We start from the raw sequence: 21,892 nt of genomic DNA on the forward strand, positions 1-21,892 counted from the left end.
GGGTGTTGGGGCTGTGACGCACCCGCTCCCGCTTTCTTTCTTTCCCTCCCCGCCTCGTCGCCCTCTAAGCTGGATGTTTTCAGCTGTGGGCAAGAGATCCTCACGAAGAATGGCTTAATGATAAAGGTTCAGGGACGCCTGGGTGGCTCAGTTGGTTGAGTGTCTGCCTTCGGCTCAGGTCATGATCCCAGGGTCCTGGGATTGAGGTCCGCGTTGGGCTCCCTGCTCAGTGGGGACTTGCTTCTCCCTCTGCCTGTGTCTGCCACCACCACCACCCCCCGTTTGTGCTCTCTCAAATACATAAAATCTTTAAAAAAAATTTCATTGTCTCATGAAACAAGTATTCTGGAGATGAGTGGTTTGGGGTTGGTGTCACAGTCTCCACATTGCTGATTCGTTGGCTGTTCTATCACAAAATGGCTGCTGCAGCTCCAAATATAGTCTCCCCCCAGTATTGCAAGCAGGAAGAAAGATGGGAGCAGAAATAGGAATGTTGCTTTTTATTAAGGAGGCCTCCCATCACTCTTCCCTTTATAATTCTTTGGTTGGAACTGGTCCCCTGGCCACACCCCAAGCCACAAGGAATGCTGGTAAAGTGAGCGTCTGGCATAACTGATTAGGAGAGCAGTGGTTGGCTTACAACAGCACTTCATCTCCTGGGGTTGGGCATATTGCTGCACGAAACTAAATCAGGGCTTTGTTAGCAAGGAGAAAGGGGCAGGAGCTCTCATGAGTCAGGTTCCCTGGAAAGAGAGCCCATGGGCCTGGCTCAGGTCACAATGTCTGAGTCCCAATGCATGACTGAAAGGTACTGTCTCAAAAAGGAGCAGGATACTGTGGCTGGAAGAAGGGAGATGAAAGCTGGGTGCCAGAAGGACACGTCTCTACCTCCCTCTCCCTTTGGCCTTTATAGATACCGGGGGGGGGGGCCAGGGGATTCTGGCCTAGTAAGGACAGGCTCTATAATTTGTGGGACCCAGTACAAATAAAAATGAGGGAATGCCTTTTTCAGAAATTATTAAGAATTTCAAGATGGTGGCAGAGCATGAAGCAAGCATGGGACTCTTCTGAACACACATGGGGCATGTGTGACCATGCAGGGCCACACACCATGAAGCCTGCCCTGAGCCTGGCCCAGAATGGAGCAACCATCCAGAAGAGTAAGCCGTAGATAGGGTCTGTTTTTGTATGCAATTGGATGAAACATTCCATTCGTGGATGGTGGGGAAGGCTGCGATTTTTATTGTTACAATTCACATATGTCCAGGTGTTAGTGCAAACTCTCAGTTAAGAAGCAAAGAAAGGGGTGACCGCACATTTTCTGTGTGCCTTTCTGGGCAGAGGCAGAATTCAGGGCACACAGGCTTCTCAGGGAGCTTCCACCGTACCCCAACCGCAACAGAGTAAGGGGGATGGCAAGTCAGTTTTACCCCTCACGCCCACTCAGACTTGGCAATGCCTGTCTATTATTTGATCATTACTGTGGCCCTGTGCAGTGCAGTGTCCCATCTGCATCTTCTAGATGAGGTTGTTGGGGCTCAGAGAGGTCCGTGGTCATCTGTGGTCACTGGTCAAGCTAGGGTTGGAAGCTGGGCAGTCTGAGCCCAGAGTCCCTGTTCATCAGCACACTACATCATTGCACAAGTCTAATGGAGATGGGGTCATCGTAAACAGTCGGCGTGGTGAGACCAATAGGGTTTGACCAGACACAAAGGGGCTGTTTTTAAGGGTCTTAGAGTCCTAGGGCCCATGGAGAGGTGTGCCACAAGGATGTCCCTCCAGCAACAGGAAGGCAGGATGGATGGCAGCCCCAAGGACGTCACTCACAGATAAGAGGAGGCTGAACCAGGAGACAAACTTAGTTTTCCTCATCAAAGGGTCTGTCACACATGGTCAATTTCTGAAATGAATCCACAAGCCGGGAACATTTGTCTAAACATTTTAATTAAAATGCATTGTAACAGGATGAAAGCCAGCATCTAAGTGCAGTGCTCACTGTTGCTAAGAAAACAGATGAAAATATTCCAGGTGGCCAAATACATTTTGATAATGAAATCTAAAACAGCTTCTCAGTTTTAATCTTATTTAAAATATTTATATAGTTAAAAAAATAATTTGCTATTCATTTTCTACCCCCGTACAAGAAACGTGGAGACATCTGAAATCAGTACAGATTCAACATAAATAAGTAAAGATTCTGTTTCAGCCACAGAATTACAGTGTTCTGAGCTGTACCATCCATACCTGGGCGACCAACCAGTCCAATTCTACTTGGAGAATAATGCTAGCTTCAAATTCAATTTATCTACTATCCGACTTTGGTGAAAGCATCAAGTTTAATGAAATATCACAGTGAAATTAAGACACCGCTCATCTCATTTCAAAATCAATTTTCTTTCCAGGACAATTCTTGGGAACCTCAAGAATGTCTCGCTTTATATAATAAGCAGGATACAATCAAGAGTTGATATCTAAAAGAATGAGTATATTCATATAAAAAAAAAAAGATTCCTTATAGGATCTCACAGCGAAGGTGCCTCTGAGACATTTTGCCAACTACTGGAGGGTAATACATGGACTTTACTGATCTATCCGAAATCCTTGGCTAAAGAGGGAAGCATTCTATATGCTTGGCTCTTAGAATATGTAGTTTAAATATGAATATGATAAATGGGGATGGTGAAGACAAAAATTAGCCCAAACCTCCAGACTTCCCCTATTTAAAAACAGTGCTTACTGCATGAAATTATGTATAAGATTTTCTGTGTACTGCGGCCTTTTTTTTTTTTTTTTTTTTTTAACAGCGTGAGATTGGAAACATTTCCAAATGCCTGTCCGTGGGAGAGCAGTTCAACATTATGGTCCTTGCAAACAATGGACCAGACTGCAGGCATGGAAAAAGCAACACACCCTTGATGTACGAAGAAGGGAGGATCTTCCAAAAAAATCAAATGAAAAACAACAGCAGCTCTAGTATGTCACTATTTGTGTAAAGAAAAGAGAAAAAAGAAAAACGGAAGGGTACGAGGAACTGATAAGTAGTGGTTTCTTTCCAGGAGGGGGACCACGGAGGTTGGGCACCCGGGGTAGGAGAGATCATTTTAACTGGGTAGCCTTTCGGATGCATGAAAATATGTTATTAGCTATTAACGTAAATTCATAAAAGCTTTTTAAACAGCTAAAATCATGCCGCTCATCATTATAGTCGATGCAGTGATTACTCAGACCACGTGGTATGTCATCAACTAGATAAATCTGTTACCCTGGGATTTGGAAATGTTTAGAGCAGCCTGGCAACTCCCATATTGTGTCATTTTTTCACAGGGGAAATGAATGTTCTGCGTTTAGTCTGATGGACAAATACACACATTTGCAAGCCCTCAAAGGCCCCTGTGGCAGCACACAAGGTCCCGTGATTTTATGTAAGGTGGGCAGTATCTACTGGAATTCCGGGCCTTTTGTGTTCATTGTTGCTGGTGGAAACAAATAGCCCAGTACTAGTTTTTGTTTCTAATCACCCACTGCCCTGAGAGCCATTAGGTATGCAAATAAAATCCTCCCAATAGTGACTGAATGACTCCTCCCCCCCACCCCCCCTTTTATCTTCTTGAATCCTGAAAGAAACATGACTTGATCTGGAGAAACTTCAGGAATGTCAGTGGTGTCAGCTGTGATTTCTGTCTCCTAGGATTAATGGAAGTTGCTGCCATCATCTATGCAGCAAGGGTGTCAAAAGCAAGCAAGCATGAACCCCTGCAGACCTGGGGACCGGCAGGGGTGCCCAGAATCGCTCACAGCCCACAGCCCGTTGCCAGTAGGCCCACTTCCATTTTATCTGTTCTGAGATACCTGCATTGAACTCGGAACTGAACACAGCCTGGGGAAGATCCGTACTAACCACCCTAATGAGCATAAGGTCCCTTCCCAGATGTTGGAACCCCGTTCCCTGCTCCGACTATAAACTTTTAAAATAGAAAAGAATTTTGTTCTTAAAAATCATAGTCGGGAGAGGTAGGGTTCTCAGGTGACGGGGGACTTCGGGACACAAACACTACATCGGTTGACTTCAAGACCAGCCGTGGCAGAAGCCGATGCCGGGGCAGAAATGACAGACTCTACTGTGCCCGGGGAATCCGGGCCTGCGGAAGCCGGGTGCGGGGCTGGGCACCAGCCTGGGGCGCGGGGAGGACGCGCCGGCACCTGCCCTGCTGGGAGTGGCGCGCTGGGCGCCGCCTCACTCGCCCTCCTTCTTCTCCGGGATCTCCACCGACAGGATCTGCTCACCAGGATCCGGGCCCGGGCTCACGCAGATCTGCACCGAGGGCTCCTCGGGCCTGGCCTCCCCCTCCCCGACTTCCTCGGGCCTCCCAGGGGAGGCAGGTGGCGGAGAGCGCGGGGCCCGGGGCTCCGGGGGCTCCGGGGGCTCCGGCGGTGGCTGTGCGGGCTGCTCCGGGGCGGCAGGGCCCGCCTCTCCCATAGCACCTTGTGAGCTCTTCGCCTGAAATCCGGAAAGAGAACGTCTGAGAATTCTTGGAGGGTTCTTGAACACCTTCCTGTTCCCCTTCTCGGACCCCAAGGAGGAGGACGGCAGAGCGCTCAGGGGTGCAATCTAATGGATGGGAAGTGGGGGGTCGGAGCGGCATCAGGATTATTAGGTAGAAACAGAGTATATTATGGGGAAGTTTAGGTTGGCTTGGCTGGATGTTTTCTGTCTCTGTTGATTGGCAAGGCTAGAAGCCTAAGTGAAGCTGCAGGGGCAGGCCTGACCCTGAGCTATGGAGGGGGAAGAGGCTGTAACCAGGAGGGAGCATTAGAGAGGACTTTGCAAAGCTGAGCCAGCTGCCCTGTCCACCCCGGTTACCAGGGCTGCATGCTCCTGGGTGAATGAGAAAAATTCCAAGCTAACAAGATGAAGGCTGAGATGGCTGAAGCAGCCTGGCCCCCTTTCTGGAAGGTCTCAAAGATGGAGACCCCACCCCCACTCCCATGCCCCAGGAGAACAGGCAGGGTACCTCTGGCATTCGGCTGGGCTGAGCCCCTATGTTTGGGGACTTGGTGGGGACTTCCAGCCTCCAGCCTTCGGGACTCCTGTGGACACTGGCCATAGTCCATGTATCAGTAAAAACCCAAGGCTTCGTGCGTACCCATGGCCTGTCCTGCCCCGTCTGACCCACCTCTGCCTGGACAGAAATGGGAGGGAGTGGCCCCCGGAGGAGACCTGAATGGTCCATAGCTACCCTCAAGACCCACTTGAGATACTGGTAGTGAATTTAAAATGAGAGCAGTCAGCATGCTTGTAAGGAAGAAAGACCCCCCGAAGTTTGCTCAAATCATAGGGTGTTGAAAGAAGGGAAGTGGGGTGGGGAACCCCACTCCCAGAAAACCCAAGACAGCTCTGGGGACCTGTCCCTCCCTCTGCTTCCATGTTGCCGCATGTTCTGCTGCCCCTATTCTGCCTTCCCCTGTCCATCCTAAATTCTGACCACACACTTCCAGGGCAGGATGGTGCCCATTATGGGACTTCTGGAAGCATCCTGCTATGAATGGAACCGGAAGAATCCTGGGAAGGTTGGTCAAGTGCTTCGTCATGTTCAAAAGGCTTTAAAAGACATCCAAGGTATCCTGCTTCATCTCTGCAACCATGAATAATCGGTCTCAGAAAGCGCGAGGAGCTTCGCCCGGTCACAGAGCTGATGGTGACGGAGCTGGGATTTAGACCCGTGTCTTCGGATTGTTATTTCAGAGCTCCTTGCACTCTGCCATTCTGCCCTGATTGTTCTAAAATTGCCTTTTATTAGAATTCTCATGCAAATTTAATTCACCTCTCCAAGCTGCCTGGGTGAAGAGCTAATACTCAGGAGCGACAAGCCCCATTTCAGACAAAGCCTTTCACCGTCCTGAGAACAGTCCTGGAGTTCATGTCCACTCATTCCCACACAGCAGCGGGCACTAAAGACCCCATCTTGCTGGCTCGACCTTGACCCTGGCACTTGGTGAGCCAGGCAGTTGTGTCCATCCTCCGTCTGCGGCCATGAGTGGCTGTATCTTGAGAGTATCTTGGAACCCTGGGTAGCATTGATGTCACCTCCCAGACTCCAGATGTCAAATGCTCTCTGGACGGGTCCTCTGGACTCTGACACCAGCCTGGATTGAGACTGAGTTCCCTAGGCTCCCTTGAATTCTGTCCTGTAGACTGCTGCACCCTCCCTGCCATTGAGCTCCTGCCTACCCACCGCCCCCCTTCCCAGCAGCCTCCCTGAAGGACGGTCATGAATAGTCATAATTAGTGCAATCATTCTAATTGGCATTTTTGGCATTAGTCACAGAAAAGAGTCCCAGAACTAATTATAAAATTCCCTTCAGATTTCCGAGAGTGGGGACAGTCGGCACTGTGGCTGTCGGCAGGGTTTTTTCTCTCCACATCTCTTTAACTGTCACAGACACAAATATTAAATATGAGAACATCACTGCCATCTGGGGAGAGACATTCCCTGCCCACACCCACTGCTCCCACCTCTGCAACAGCACCAGGACTCCCAGCGAAGGAACGGCCCCCCTCAGCCCAGGGATGGGCACGGGAGCCTGGCCTCTCCCAGGGCTCCACAGTGAAAGGCTCAGGAAGTGACACGTGATCCGATTCTGTCCAACGACCGTGAGCCCTGGGACTTCTGGTGGAATCAGGGGGCAAGAGGGGCTTTCCGTGGGCATTGCTAACCCAGGAGGCTGCAATCCCAGTGCTCTTGCGATCTGAAGCCATCCTCGAGTGAAGCAGAAATGACAGGACTGCAAAACGAGTCCCAGTGGCAAGATAGCTTCTGGATCCAGCCGTGCCTGAAATTCTCAGCTAATTGACCCGCTCGATTCCCTGTTCCCCTGAGCTAATGTGAGCTGGCCCAGCGACCTGCATTTCTGTCACTTGCCACCAAAGGCATCCCGACTGAAAGGAAGGAGGGGGAGTGCGGTACACACCCTGCCACGAGGTTGAAATGGGGGGGTTCCCCACCGCCTCACCTGTTCCAGCAACTGCTGCTGCCTCGCGGCTGCCTCCAGCGCTGCCAGCTCTTTGAGCCGAGCCCTCAGGTGGGCAAGCTTTCCGGCTTTGCCCCCCTTGCCGCCCATCTTTCCTGCTACGGCCAGGGCGGCATTGAAGAGCTTGGGGGTGCCTGCCCGGGGAGGGAGGATGAGCACACTCTTCGTCTCCTTGGGCTTGTTGTTATTTCTCAGCATGTGCCTGGAAGAAAGCAGCGCCCGCTAAGGTCCCATGCAAGCTGCGGGACAGAAGCAAGGCTCGTCCCTGGAGGACCCCCTGCTGGACCGCGTGGTGGCTGCCATCCTGCCTAACAGTCTGGGAGCAAGCACGCCATTAAATGCGTTGCACAGCATCTCAGGGAATGATCGGAACAACCAGAAGGACATGGGTCTTAGTGTCTGGACCTTATAGAGGAGGGAATGGAGGCTCAGAGGGGTTGAGTCACTTTTGTGAGGTCACACAGGAAATACCGAATGATACTACAATAGATGGACTCAGAAACAGGATGCCCAGATGAAAAAAGACCCAAAGCTTTTCTTCTCTGCCTTTTGCTTTCTCGTCATGTCACGCTTCTCGCCATCACTTCTATCAACACTGAATGAATGTCTATACGTGTCAGGCTTTGGGCTCGGTCCTTTACAGGTACTCTGGTGGCCCTGGGGGTCACCCTTCCTGGTGTCCGTGCCTCTGTGTGATCCCCTCCCCTCGAGGGTGAGGGGGACATGTGACTTGCCTTCGACCAGTAGAATACAGCAAGGGTGATGAGACATCCCTTTTGTGAACGGGTCACATGGGACTGTGATCTCTGTCTTGCAAGGAGACTCTCCCTTCCTGGCTTTGATCCAGCCAGGGGCCATGTTGGGGGAGGCCCACATGGCAAGAACAAAGGGCAGCTGCTGGCCAACAATTAGCTGGGAACGGAGGCGCCCAGTCCTACAACCACAGGGAACTGAATTCGGCTGACCACCATGTGACCTTGGAAGCCGGTCCTGCCCCAGGGGAGACTTGAGAATAGAGTCAGCTCTGGCCAGCACCTTGATGATGGCCTTGGAGCAGACGCACCTTAGCCATCCCAGACTTCTGACCCACAGAGGTAATACATACATGCGGTTTTAAGCTACTGAACATGTGATATTATTATTACACAACAGACAACCGATAGACACTTCATCATTTAAATCCCACGGAATCCTCACAGGCAGGCCCCTATTTTTCTCCCTCACATCAAATAAAGATATGGAAGACCAGAAGGGGTAAGTAATTTTCCCAAGGTTGCACAGCTAGGAAGTGGCAGCGGCAGAATTAAAACTCAGATCTAAAGGCAGTCTGCCACTCTGCTCTGTAAATAAGGATAGAATCTTTCATCGAGCAGAGCCCCAGCCTTTGATGGGGAATTGTTCACGCTACAGAGATGTGATGCGTGGTCTGGCTCAGGAACAAATGAATTTCGTCTGCAGTCTAGTGGGCCTACACTCCTAATTGGCAAATCCATTCATCAGGGCTGCAGCAAAACTTGTCTGTTTAAGAATGAGCCCATTACCGGCTGCTTATCTAATCAGAGGCGATGGATTTAAATTGTGCGTATTGATATTAATAGGCCAAGACTTACATTTTCTGGCTGGGGCTCCCCCAGGAGAAAACAAACATGATAATTCATCAGAGGCCTCTTCATGCCTGGCACAGTCACCTGTGTTATTCAGTCCATAATTCACAGCACGATGGCCTGTGGGAAGGCTCAGCGTGGTACAAAAATGACACAAAAGAACTCTCTGTGGGACCTTTGCTGATGGCTAATGGCCGTCTCTCTTTTGAAACGTTGTGCTGGCTTCTGGGCCGTTTCCAGAGTCAGGAAATTCAGCCTCACTTTCAGGTAACGTGCTTTCCTCTAAGCAGGATAATACGTTCATCCCTGGAGAGAGCGGCATGCGTGAAGCCTTCCTGCCCCACTCCTTGGAGTGGCCAAGCCAAAAAGCTGGAGCCCTTCATGTCTCTGGGGCCCCAGGTCCCCCATCTGTAAAGTGGGGAGTTGAGACAGAATCCTACACATGTCTCTCACCAGCTCAGATATCCCCAGACCCCATGGCTCTCAGACTGCGTCTTTCCTTTGATGCGCAGAGCTCACACACGGTCCCCTGGCCCTGTCGTGAAGCTCGCCTGTCCAGGGAACCCGGCTCTCTGACGAACCTGGCTCAGCCTGGTCCCAGGGCCTCTGCTGCAAGACCCGGCAGCTCCTCCTCTTTCCTCACCTTCTCCAGCGCAGGGCCACAGGCTCACCGTGCACGGGTCAGCAGCCTCTGCGGGACCCTAGCTGATGTGCCAACCCCTCACCTAACCTTGCCAAAGGAATGGCTGGCAGCTACAAGCTTGGCTTCTTGGGCCTGGCTCCTCTTGCAGGGGGAGGAAGAGAGAGCGGGGTTGGGGGGGCAGGTGCCTGCTTTCAGACAGAAACAGTCGATTCTCAGTATTCGCAGTAGTGTCATTCCATAGAGTCCCTGCAAATACTGAATTAGTGAATACCGAAACCACAGCCTCTGGGGGAAATACAGAGTTGGGTTTCTGGTGAGCCTCTCATGACAACATTTCAGCAACTGATCAATACGTGTGTGTTTCTGTTTAAAGACAACTTATTTACATACAGGTGATTCACTGACATTGAACTCACGACCCACAGCTCTAGGAGTCATGCCTGAGTGAAGCTTGTCTAACCCACGTGTCTTCTCTGTATGAGGGACATCCCAGCCTCCTGGCCCTCGGGAACGCTCACAGCACCTCAGCACCATGCTTCGGAGCCATTTTCAATAGAGACATCGCCAACGACAATCACAGAAATGTGAACAATGCGGCACTAAATAGACCACGAAAAGACTCTTGTTGACAAGTGCTCAGACGCTTCTGAGCTGAAACAGTAAAGCAGACCGTCACCTTGGTCAACTTCTGCTGGAGAGGTGCACTTAGGGCAACTCAAATTTCTCACTGCTCTCTCTATGCACGTCCGCGAATTACTGGGGATGCCCATGAGTGCTGATTTTGGGGTTCCACATACATTTCAGTGAGTAGGTGAATTGCAGATACAGAATCGCACCTGCGTGAATGATGAGGATGGACTGTGCTTGCCTGCTCCTCGGGAGAGGAGGAGGAAGCGGGCAGAGTTTGTGGGAGAAGCTCAGACAGACCAGCGTTTGGAAGGGCCCAGTGGCTTCCTTAAGAGCAAACAGGTAAGCTGAGTTACAGGGCAGCTTCCTTCCTCAGGCGACCCCAGGAGCCTGTGTGTATTACCTTCTAACATCAATACAGAAGCCACTCACCCGGGGTTGTCATCTGCCTCAGAGCAAAACCCAAGGCCACTGCAAGGCTTCACCTACAAGGCCCTATCCACTTGCATCCCCTTGACTTCTCCCATCCCGCGTCAAGCTCCGCTTATTTTCTGGTTCGTCTGCACACACACCGAGCCTGCTCCCCCACACAGCCTTTCCACCCTCTGTTCCCTCTGGCTGGAATGCTCTTCCCTGCAAGCAGTCCCGCTCATTCTTTCATTCTGTGAAGGTCTCACCTGAAATTCCACTTCCTCAGAATGGCTTTTCCTGACCAACCTATCTGAAGGAACTCCCTCCATCACCTCTATCTCCTCAGTGTGGCTTTCTGTTTCCTCATAGCCCTGTCCCCAGCTGACACATCACAGATCGTTCATTTCTCCAGTGTTGGCCTCCCCTAGTAGAAGGCCAGCTTGATTTGGTCCCTGCTATATCCCCAGGGCCTAGAACTATGTACTCAATAAATGATCACGTGCGATGGGTAGATGTTGGTTTTGTGCCCTTTATCATGACCTCTCTCTGTGCAGTTTATTTATGGTGTCATTTCATAGAATGAGGTAGAAAATAGGAATATGGAGTAAAGGGCAATAAAGGAAAAACCAGATATGTAGATTTAAAAGACTTCATCCAATGGGAAAATTACAGAGAGGATTTAATGGACAAAGAGGAACAGTTATGATTATGAATATTCATTGAGCTCTCCCACATGCTGGGTACCCTGCTGGAGACATTTGCCACACATACTATTTTGTTTAATTTTCCCAACAACAAAGTGAGGGGTTAAAATACCCTTAATTTACAGAATTTCAGAAAACTGAGACCAGAGAAGTTAAGTAACTTTTCCAAGGCCACACAGCCAGTACCTCACACAGATAGGATGTGAGCCCCATCAGCTTTCCAAGCCTGTTGTGGATTTTCTACCACGGCCGTGCTGCCTCTGTCACTTGGCCTGAAACCTGATCCTAAGGGTCTGAAGGCAAAAGTTACCTACTTTTCAACAGTGCAAAATACAGATGCACAACGTTATTCACTGTGGCACTGTTTATAATTACAAAATGTTGGAAATCTAACTGTCCATTCATAAGAACGCTCTGCAACTGGCAGGAACGAGGCAGCTGATGGGTCTACGGACTGAGAGAGAATGTTTTCCAAGATTGGTTGTCATGTGAAAAAAAGCAAAGTGCAAAAGAAAATCTACAGTATGCTACATTTTGTGTAGGACAGGGAAAATAAAATATTCACTGATCGGCCTATTTTTCCAAAAGGAAACACATTAGGGAAGCAGCAGAAACTAATGAGGCTGGGCTCTTGTCTGGCTGGGGGCAACAAGTGGGGGGAGCTGGGACACTTCTATGGGCACCCCATTCTGTTGCATTATGACTTTTGGTACCATGTTGACATATTCAAAGCAACAAAAAATCAACAAGCATTGGGGCAGGAGGGATCATAAAAAATGCAGTGCAAACTGAAACACACAAGCCTGGCGAGCCTGGGTATATTTCAAATGAACAAACAACCACACTCAAGGGAGGCAAAAGAAAACGAATCCAAATAACCCTGAATACAACACGTACCTCGTAGGTACTTAGGCTAAAGACAAAAAGAACAGCACCAAATATTAAATTCTGCTGAGAAGGCTTCCCCACCATCTCAGTGCTTTGGGATAGCAATTCTGAAATTGCTTTGTCTGTATTGTAGGGCTAAATAAATGAGTGAATGCAATGAGGGTAAAGAGAGCCACATTTCTTAGTGCTGGAGAAGGAATTTACAAAATATGGAAAAGGAGAGGATTAGAAAGAACTCTGTGGTGTAGTACTGAAATTGTTAGATAGATACAGATATAGATACAGACGGAAAAAACAGATGTTGATATATACATATATATATTTGCATTTGTATATATAAGTGGGCATGAGGGTGTGTTTCCCAGCTCTGTCCACTTGGGAGCCTAGTAGACATGAGCACACATGATGCTCAAATGGTGGTTTCTAAAAACCATTCCCACCTGCAAGGAATCAAGGCTCCTTGGAGAAATGGCCATTCCCAGGGATGTGGCAGGAAAGTCACAAGATGAGCCCGGAGCGTCTTATTGTGCTTGTAAGCAAGGACGTGCTAAAATATTTTGGGGACATAACAAAGAGCCACAGGGGCCAGCCTGGAGAGGCGCCTGCTGGCCAAATCCGGAACAATTTGAGCACCAAAATAATGATTGTAACAGGATATTTACAGAACAAAACAAATCCACACGGATGTAGATACATGAATAAACAAATAAATGGGAGAGAAGAGACAGCTCTTCCTCACAGTAGAATGCTCACTAATAAATGTAGAAGGCACAACGGAATCCAAAAAATCACCATTTTGCAACCATGACGGTGATCGCTGACTTAGCAGGGAGCCCTCCGTGGATGCTGAATGTAGCAAGTGAAGGCTTGCTGGATGGGAAACGGGGGGTCTAGAAAGTCTCAGACTGACTCCCCACTAATTACTTCTTAATTGCAAAGAGAAAAATGTTCACTCTGGAGTGCAGAGACCTTAACCCAGTGATCGAAGGGAAAATCACCAGTACTGAGAGAAGCCAGCATCCCGTGCCTCTGGATATGCTGCACTAAGAAGAATACAACATCACTTTTTTTTTTTTTTTAAGCAGGCTCTGTGCCCAATGTGGGGCTTGAACTCACAATCCTGAGATCAAGCGTCGCATGCCCTACCCACGGAGCCTGCCAGGCGCCCCACAGCATCACTTCTGAGAAATTCCTGCCCCCATGCAGAACCTGCAACTAATCATGAGAGAACATGAGAACCTCAGCTAAACCTAAGTGAAGGGACGTTCCACGGAATAACTGGCCTGTCCTCTTCAAAGATGTCCAAGTCACTAAAGATGGAAAAAGCCTGAGGGGCCAACCCAGATCCCAGGAGACTGAAGACAGGAGGCGATGTGATGAAACAGGGGGTCCTACCCTAGATCCAGGAATGGAAAAGAAGACAGGAAAGGCTATAAAAGGCATGATTGGGACAACTGGCCAAATTCGGAGATGGTCTGGGGATGAGGTAATAGTGTCATTTCAACACTGAATTTCCTGATTGTGATAAAGGTACTATGGTAGGTAAGAGAAAGGTTTAGTCCTTCAGAAATGTGCACTGACATAGATGTGGATTGTTTTATAAGTAAAAAAATGTACCTGGCCTTCTTCCGGAGTAACTTCTGAGACTCGGGATAATGCACCAAAATTTCATTGAGGTCCTTCTTATCCAGAATGAAGAGGTTGGTAAACCCGTGGGCAACCACATTGGCCGTGCGCCGATTCCCGCCCCCAACAGCCAGCAAGCTGGGGCAGAGAAGGAAGGAGGTGAGACCTGGCGGGCTGGGGTTGGGATCCCCCTGAAATGTCCCTTTCCACCCCTCGCCCAGAGCATAATGGCGGCCCCACACGGGTGAGAGCCGGGACCCACCCTGCATATGTCAGCATCCATGGCACCTTACTGAGACCCACCACAGGGCCCTTGAGGATGAGGTCCTCCCTCCACTGGCCACCCCCCCCCAGCTTGGGCCCAGGTCCGCTCATTTCACCCCAGCTCCCCCCTGACCTTATTTCTCCAAACACGGATCCAGCCTTCAGCGTCACCAGCACGGCCTTCCCATCGGGGCCACCCAGGACCTGCACCTGTCCCGCCTGGATGATGTACATCTCTCGGCCTATCTCCCCCTGAAACAGAGAAGGGGTGAGCCAACGGCCCGCAAAGGTGGCGGGGCTGGGCCTGGAGGCTGCTGGCACAGCGTGGAGGAACTTGGGCTGGCGTCCAGCCGACTTGGTGTGTGGTGCAGGGTCCGTCACTTCCCCTTGGGGGTCTCAGTCTCCCCATCTGTGGATTGGGGAGAATGGCCACCCCCCCACAGCGGCCTGCTTAACTGACAGGATTCTGTGGGGAGTTAGTGGTGTGATGGAAAGGAAAGTGCTAGGTAAGCTAGAAGGTGTGGGTGTAAATGGCATTCTGCAAATTCCCAGTTATCCACACCACTGGAGGGCCGGCGGCATGGAGGAAATTAACAGTGGTTCATACAATACACTGACACCTGCGCCTAGCACATGTCACTTCAGGAGCTTGGTAAGCATTTGCTAACTGAAACAGGAGGGATAACAAAGTTGGTCATGAAGTCCAGCTCTCGTGCAACATTTTTCTGTGCAAGACATTTGCTCTACGTGCTGGGTCTGCTTATTCCTCCACAGCTCTGGGGTAGGAGCTCCTTGCCTGAGGTTGCAAAGCTAGGCCACGGAAGAGCGGGGATTTGAGCCCAGACAGTCCAGTTTCAGACCTCATGGTTGCTGTGGGTTGAATGCTGTCCCTCCCAAAGCCATCTGTTGAAGTCCTCACCACCAGTTGCTCAGAATGTGACCTTCTTTGGAAATAAGGTCATTGCAGATGTCATTCGTTAAATTAAGATGAGATCGTACTGGAGTTGGGTGAGCTCCTAATCCAGTATGACTAGTGTCCCTATTAAGGGGATATTTGGACACAGAGACAGGCATACTGAGAAGACACGTGAAGTGACGCAGGGAGAAGACAGCCATCTATATGCCAAGGAGAGGAGCAGATCCTTTCCTCACAGCCCTGAGAAGGAACCAACCCTACTGACACCTTGGTCTTGGACTTCCACCTCCAGAACTGCGAGACAATGCATTTCTGTTGCTTAAGCCGCCCAGTCTCTGGTCCTTTGGTAGAGCAGCTGCAGCTGACCAATGTCATGGTCTTAATCCCAAATTAAGCAAGGGAACGATGAATGCATGCATGAATGGCTTGCTTTGGACTGCAATCAGAAATATTCGGTCTGGGGCACCTGGGTCGGTTAAGTGTCTACCTTCGGCTCAGGCCATGATCCCAGGGTCCTAAGATCGAGCCCCGCATCGGGCTCCCTGCTCAGTGGGGAGTCTGCTTCTCCCTTTCCCTCCGCCCCCTGCTCGTGCTCTCTCTCTTGCTCTTTCTATCTCAAATAAATAAATAAATAAAATCTTCTTAAAAATTTAAAAAAGGAAACACCCAGTCTGCCATGCACCTCTCAATCCCCGTGCCCTCACAAGGCCCCTGCTCCCGGTCCATCACACCTGGCATGTTTAAAAGGAGAGAGACCAAGGATAGGTACATTGATGACACTTTGGATTCACGCAAAAAACGTTTCCTGGGCATTTCACACATGCATGAACTTCTTAACAACCAGGAAGAAAGTTTCATGTCCCTGTTTCTGGGTCCAATTTGACGCGGGACTGAAGGGTCTAAAGCCCTGGGGTGGGCGGCTGGGGGCGTCCCAGGGATGTCTCAGCGAGATCATCACAGAGCAAGACGGGACAGCAGAGGGCGCCATTCACACTTGCTCCTCAAGTGCTCACTTCCCTGCCCCCTGTCAACTCCAACCACCTGGTTCAGTCTTCCTCATTTGCCAGCAAGTTCTACGTTACCCCCAGGGATAGTAACAGCAGCAGCGGCACCTACTCTGTGGCAGCATGGTGCCAAACTCTGTAGGCACCGCTTAGTCCATTTTCACAACAACCCCATAAGGGAGTACCAGCAACATCCCTACTTTACCCATGAGAAGAGACTCAGAGAGGGCAAGCCACTGCCCCAAGGCTGCACAGCTAGGAAGTAGTCCCAGGGTCAGACAAATCACTCTATTGTTCTCAAACCCCTCTTGGCCTCTAGTGCTGCAGCTTTAAGTTCTCAACCATCTGTAGCACTGTTTGCCCATTTTCTCTGGGCTCTCTGCTTCCAGAAACTTCACTGCTATACAGCGTACAACTTGGAGATGGGGGCCTACTTGGGCTGAAGTTTCCTGAGTCTCACAGGGGTTGCTTGGGTATTATTTTCACCCCTGTACACGTACCCAGCCTTAACCACCCAGTAATAAGGGGACTGAAATCTGAGTTCTTGCCATTCCGCCCTAACCACTCACTCCCCAGGTGACCCTGGTCTCACCTTGAGTCCCAAGGAATGGGAGCAGAAAGAGCTCTCAACACTCTGTAGCCCCAGGCTCAAATCCAAATGTTTTCGAGGATCAGATGGGCAGTGAAGGGAGCCTGGTATGCGGCAGTGGGGAGGGGTGGGGCCTGTGACATCAGGAGGGAGGGCAACATCGCCCTTTGGGGGCAGCCCCTTCTCCACTGCAGTTGACTCTTGCTATTTGGGAAAGTGGGGCTCCATTTTCAACCAGAAATCTGGATTTTTATGTGAAACCTTCAAATTTTTAAAGGTTGGGGACTAATTCAACCTTTTTTTTTTTAAGATTAGGAAAAAAAAAAAACCAAAACACCCAGAAAATCACGAAACAATGTATCAGCTGGTTCCTGTGGGAAGGCCCTCAGTTTGCAACCTCTGACCTATCCCAGCCCTTCCTCTGCTCCATTTTCCCAACAGGAAGACCAAGACCCTGGAACCATTTCCATCGACACAGTCAAAGCCCTACGTCTCACAAGGCTCCTCACTTTCCTCTTCTGGAAAGTGGGGTTCCTCATCCTGGCTCCCCTGGTCCTGTGTCAAGGGAGCAAAGCCTGATGCACACCGGAGTTCAATGCCTGGAGCCGGACAAAGGCTCCTGTGCCAAAGAACCCAGGAGCCCCGGGGTCAGCTCACCGGTGCTGCGGCTCCTTGCCCTCCACAGCAGTTCCGCCCTCCTGGGCCTTCGGAGGCACCCCCTTCAGCCCAGCTCCTGCCGGCAGGTGCACTGTAAATCCCAGACTGCCTTGCAGCTGCCTGGAGCCACCCACCTTCTTGCACACGTAGTCATTCGGGAGATAGACGACAGAACGGAGCCTCTTCAGCATGTCAAAGATCAGCTGTCGGTCACAGCCCTGTCCCCAAGAGGAGGGGGAAAGAATGCCCGTTTAGAGGAGGGTGGGGGCTTGGGGTGCCCCAGAACTCCAGGACAGGGGTGCTGGGTGGGCTGTACCTGGAAGAGAGCCACTTTGCTGACGATGTTATAGTTCACGTCGATGGCAAGGTCCAAACGCATCTTGTCTGGAAGCTGCACCATCAGTTCTGACTCGTCTGCAAAGGAGACCCTGGCAACGGTCAGAGGCACATCCGGCCTCCCCTCCCCCGCCACCCCCCCCAACACACACGGGGCCCTGGCCACACCATTCCTCGGCCAAAGCCACGCTGTATTGGGAGAGTCCCTTCTTTGGGCTTTTCGGGTGCTATTCCCTCTGCAGGGAACACCCTCTTGTATTTCCCTGGTTAATGTCCACTCCTTCCTCAGAACCCAGTACTAACATCACCTCCTCCAAGAAGCCCTCCCTTGAGGTCCCCACAGCCAGCTATTATGTTCAGCAGTCTCTGTGCTGTAGCACTGATCACACGTCTTATTGCGTTGGTTGTTCCTGCTAGTCTGTCCTTCTCACGCTCTAAGAACGTTTGCAAGAACTAGAGCCTATCAAGCACTGTTTTTACAGAGTGCTTTACAAAGACGGTTGTGTTAAATACTCCCAACAACCTGACAGGTGACCACTACTATAATGCCCACTTTACAGAAAGGGAGGCTCGGGAGGGCAGGGACTTGCCCACAACCCCGCAGTCCAGGGGGAATGGAGCCCGTATCCCACCTGGGGCCGGGGGGCTCCAGGGCCTGTCCCAGGAGAGCAGGGGCTGAGACTGTTTTGCCCACGATGGGGTCTGCAGTGCCCAGCAGGGAGCCTGGCACAGAATGACTGTCGCTACTAGGGACAGGAAACGTACTAACTGGACCCGAATCCCGATGCCCCTCCCACTGCACCACAATCATTTATGGACTCAAGTGCGGATCTGCATGACCCCAGCCAGGGGGAAGCCCTCCCTGGTCCTTCATGTGCGCCCCTGTGAAAGGGGACAATGATGCAGATGTCACAGGGCTGTCTCTGAAATGGAATGAGGTGATGGACGGGACCATGCCTTGTACAGAGTGAGTGCGCCCGCGATGGACACTAGCGGCACCTCGACCACTCACTGTCCACAGCTGTGACAACACCCTCAGCTCAGGAGAGCTTGGAGCTGAAGTGTGGCTTCTTCGAGGCCAGAGGGAAGCCCATGGAAGCAGGGGGCCCTTGAATTAGCTGAAAGCGTCGAGGGGCTCTAAGATAGTCCCCATGGCCCACCGGCTTGTCAGGGGCCTCCGGAATGCTGTCTCAGCTCGGAAAACAAAATTACTAGCTCTCAAAGATAAAAAAGAAAAAGGGACTGGGAGAAAAATTGTGACTTAATTAACATATAAGTAGCATACTCCCATTTCGTTAAGGGTTCCATTTCGAAGTCACGAAAACATCACTGCATTTGGAAACAACGTGCAAGTGAGGTTCTCCCACTTCACAAGAAGCACTGAGCACACCCCAGCGTTGACGAGAAAGCGGAAACAGTGGGGAGTTTAACGCATTGCTGTGGCCAAAGAATTTCAGAAGCAAAGCATAACATCAACAAATTTACAAAAAGTATATGTGTATGGGCACGTGGGTAGCTCAGTCGGTGAAGCATCTGCCTTCGGCTCAGGTCATGATCCCAGAGTCCTGGGATCGAGTCCCGCATCGGGCTGCCTGCTCAGCAGGGAGTCTGCTTCTCCCTCTGCCTGCTGCTCCCCTGCTTGTGCTCTCTCTGTCTCTGTCTCTCTCAAATAAATAAACTCTTTAAATATATGTGTGTGTGTATGTCTAAGGAAAGAGAAGGAGAGAGAGGGTCTTGCTTCTGTCCTGATTTCAGCTGTACTTCTCACTCTGATGGGGACGCATTTCAGGGCAGGGGAAGGGTGGGGAGTCAGAGCGTCCAGAAGACAAGGCTCTCAAGCCTTCAGGGGTCTCCTGACGGCCCAGCTTGGGGCACCGCGCGGGCCTCCCTGGGTCCCCCTCACATGAATATGTCCAGTGCTCAGGACCTCAGGGACACAGGTCAGAGGCAGGGCCCTGGAAGGAGGTGGCAGCCGGGGCACCTGTCTTACCCAGCATGCCTTGGGACTGCCAGGTGTACTCGTACCAGGTCTTGACCCGGTTCTGCACGGACCGGGGGATCTTGTAGAAGTTCATGTACTTCACGGTGCTGTCCATGCAGCTGCGGTAGTAGGTCTGCCCCGCGGTGGCGGCCCCCACCACGTCTCTCATCTAGGCGCAAGGCGGAAGCGTCAAGGGGCAGAGTGGGGCTTTGGGGTGTGCGTCATGAGCACGGGTATCTACTAGGACCAGGGGTGCACGCGGAAGGGGGGTCAGGAGGGAGGGAGACCCATGTCCACCGACAGAGAGGTTGCCGGCAGGAGAAATTCTGCCCCCGGGGCGGACACGGGAAGGGAGGAGTGACGCTGCTGAGCACAGCCCCCACTAGGAGGAAACGCCTCAGCTGGGCTGGGCTGGGCTGACTCTGATACGGGCTGGCCCCTAGGTGCCAGAGGCCGCGTTGACCTCCTGGAGGAAATGTGAATACGGTGTACTGCTCCTCAGGGCAGGACCCAATTCCGAGGCCGCCTGACTGTGGCCTCATGCTCTGATTAGAGTAAGAGATGCGCCCCCTGCACATAGACACCCCCAGGGGTCTCTCCGAGGGAACAGCCCCAATCCCCAGCCTTTGCAGAAAGTTTTTCAGCCCAGCTCTCCAAAGATATCCCAAAGGGACCAACCTCTCTGGTGGAAGCAACCGTAGAGAAAAATGCGACTGAGACCTCCACCCCCATCCCCTTCACCCAGCAGGGCCCAGAGCTCCAGGCTCCTGAGTCCAGGTCCCGTGGTCTTTCCCGGACTTAGTCGGAAAGGAATGGCCACAGATGGTGACATTACTGGCAGCAGTGGGGGGAGGGGGGGCTGCAGGCAGGTGGGTGGCAAGCCCGACTAGTGACCCAGCTACCTGTCCAATCATCACAGAGAAAGCGAAGACACCCGTGAAATAGTTCAGCCCCTGGAAGACGATTTCAAAGAGCGTCCTGGGGTCAGGCAGCCCACCGATGGTGATGAGGGTCTTCACAGCCCAGTAGTAACAGCGAATGTAACTAGAGAGAGAAGAGTAAGGGGCCCCGGTCAGCAAAAGCCTCGCCCTGCTGGGTCTGGGTGGCCTAGCTCTGACAGACGTGCAATATGCAAAAAGAAAACCCTTTATTTCTACATGCAAGGAAAACAGCCTCACACCCCCAGAGCACACGGTTTGCAGAGCGTGTTCACAGAGGCAGAGGCAAGTTGTCACCTCCATTTACAGATGTGGAAACTGAGGCTCTAGGAGAATGCTAGAAAGACTTGGCGGGAGGACAGACCATCTGACTCCTGATGCCTGGGCTCCCTCAATATTCTTTCAATTTCCACTAACTTCCCTTTGCCAACCCGCCATGTTGGTTCACAGAGAGCGAGAGCAACGTCAAACTTGGAAGATATCTTGAGGACCTTTTCTGATCCTCTCCCTTGCCCATCCCTTTTCCAGACGGGGAAACTGAGGCCCCAGAAAGCAAAGGAAACACGCAGGGACACCAGCGGGCCAGGTCCAGAGCGGGGATTAGAATTTAGTCTGTCGTCAGCTTCTCTGAGCTATCACCCACTGTTGGTGATGCCTCTCCACGGGCGCATGAACCCCGGAAGGGAGGTACGGGCATAGCAGATGCCCTGAGTTTATCTCATCATCACAGAGAAGTCAGAGTCCCTCACACATCTGTTCACACCTTCAGGCTGTGCCCTCCCAGGGGTCAGCAATGGGTGAGGGCAGCAGGGCTCAAGGACAGGAACATCCCAGCTGGCTTTCCTGTGCCTTCCTGTCTTCCTCCCTGGGCACGCAGGAGGCGTCCAGAGCCTGCCCTGGCTCCAGTGGCCTGATACTCCCACACTGCTGAGTCCCTGCTCAGCTCCAAAATCAAGACTGGCGAATCACCCAGTCTGAGGACATGCCAAACGGGTCCTCCCCTGGGCTCCGTTCACCAGCTCTTTAAGCAGAGTCATAGTTCGAACATGGGCTCTGGACGGGACTGCCTGGGCTCAAACCCAGCTCTGCCACTTCTGAGCCACGTAACACAGACAAAGCACTCATCTCAGCAAGCCTCGGCTTCTTCGTCCTGAAACGGACATGGCAGTAGCACAGCCTTCAAGGGGGATGGTGAGGACAAAATGAGGTACTAGAAGAGCGCCTGGGACGTGACGGGTGCTCAGTAAATGTCAGCGTCCCTGTCGCTGGTACCTGCCACATGCCTGCAGTCAGGGAACAGCAGACTCGCCTAGTCCTCAAGAAGTTCACCATCTAGTGGGGACAGGCAAGAAATCGTGCAAAGAGCACTGGGAGGGGGAAGCAGAGGTGGTTGGGGAGTTATGTTGGAGGGGGGCTCTGCCTCTGACTACTGGCTGGGAGGCCTGGGGCTGGGCGCTGATCCACCCTGCACCTCATTCCCACCTGGTACATAGAAATCTCAGGGCAACGCAGGCCACCCCTGTGGAGCCCCCGTCATACCGTTCCTGGCCACCAGAGGGCGTGCAAAGCAGCCTTAAGCAGGGACTGAGCTGAGCGCTGAGAGGCGGCTCCTGGACCCGCAACAGAAAGGCTACAGGAGCAACGTTCCCAAACATTCACCCCAATAGAAGGAGGA

The 21,892-nt window shown here is 51.6% G+C and overlaps 1 protein-coding gene across 1 annotated transcript in view; it reads right to left on the reverse strand.

Annotated features, from left to right (window-relative positions):
* Positions 1-3,611: 3,611 nt before the first annotated feature.
* The window catches only part of CNGB1 (cyclic nucleotide gated channel subunit beta 1), a 93,607-nt gene continuing 75,326 nt past the window's right edge, over positions 3,612-21,892 (reverse strand). The window contains exons 25-32 of the mRNA XM_034639313.1: positions 20,182-20,323; positions 19,289-19,448; positions 17,279-17,376; positions 17,097-17,180; positions 13,930-14,048; positions 13,524-13,670; positions 7,012-7,231; positions 3,612-4,498 (exon numbers count right to left, since the gene is read on the reverse strand). Coding sequence (XP_034495204.1) covers positions 4,235-4,498; positions 7,012-7,231; positions 13,524-13,670; positions 13,930-14,048; positions 17,097-17,180; positions 17,279-17,376; positions 19,289-19,448; positions 20,182-20,323 — 1,234 coding nt within the window. The 3' untranslated portion in view covers positions 3,612-4,234. The remainder of the gene's footprint in view (positions 4,499-7,011; positions 7,232-13,523; positions 13,671-13,929; positions 14,049-17,096; positions 17,181-17,278; positions 17,377-19,288; positions 19,449-20,181; positions 20,324-21,892) is intronic.

This window comes from Ailuropoda melanoleuca, chromosome 12 (genome assembly GCF_002007445.2).
Source record: "Ailuropoda melanoleuca isolate Jingjing chromosome 12, ASM200744v2, whole genome shotgun sequence".
Lineage (NCBI taxonomy): Eukaryota > Metazoa > Chordata > Mammalia > Carnivora > Ursidae > Ailuropoda > Ailuropoda melanoleuca.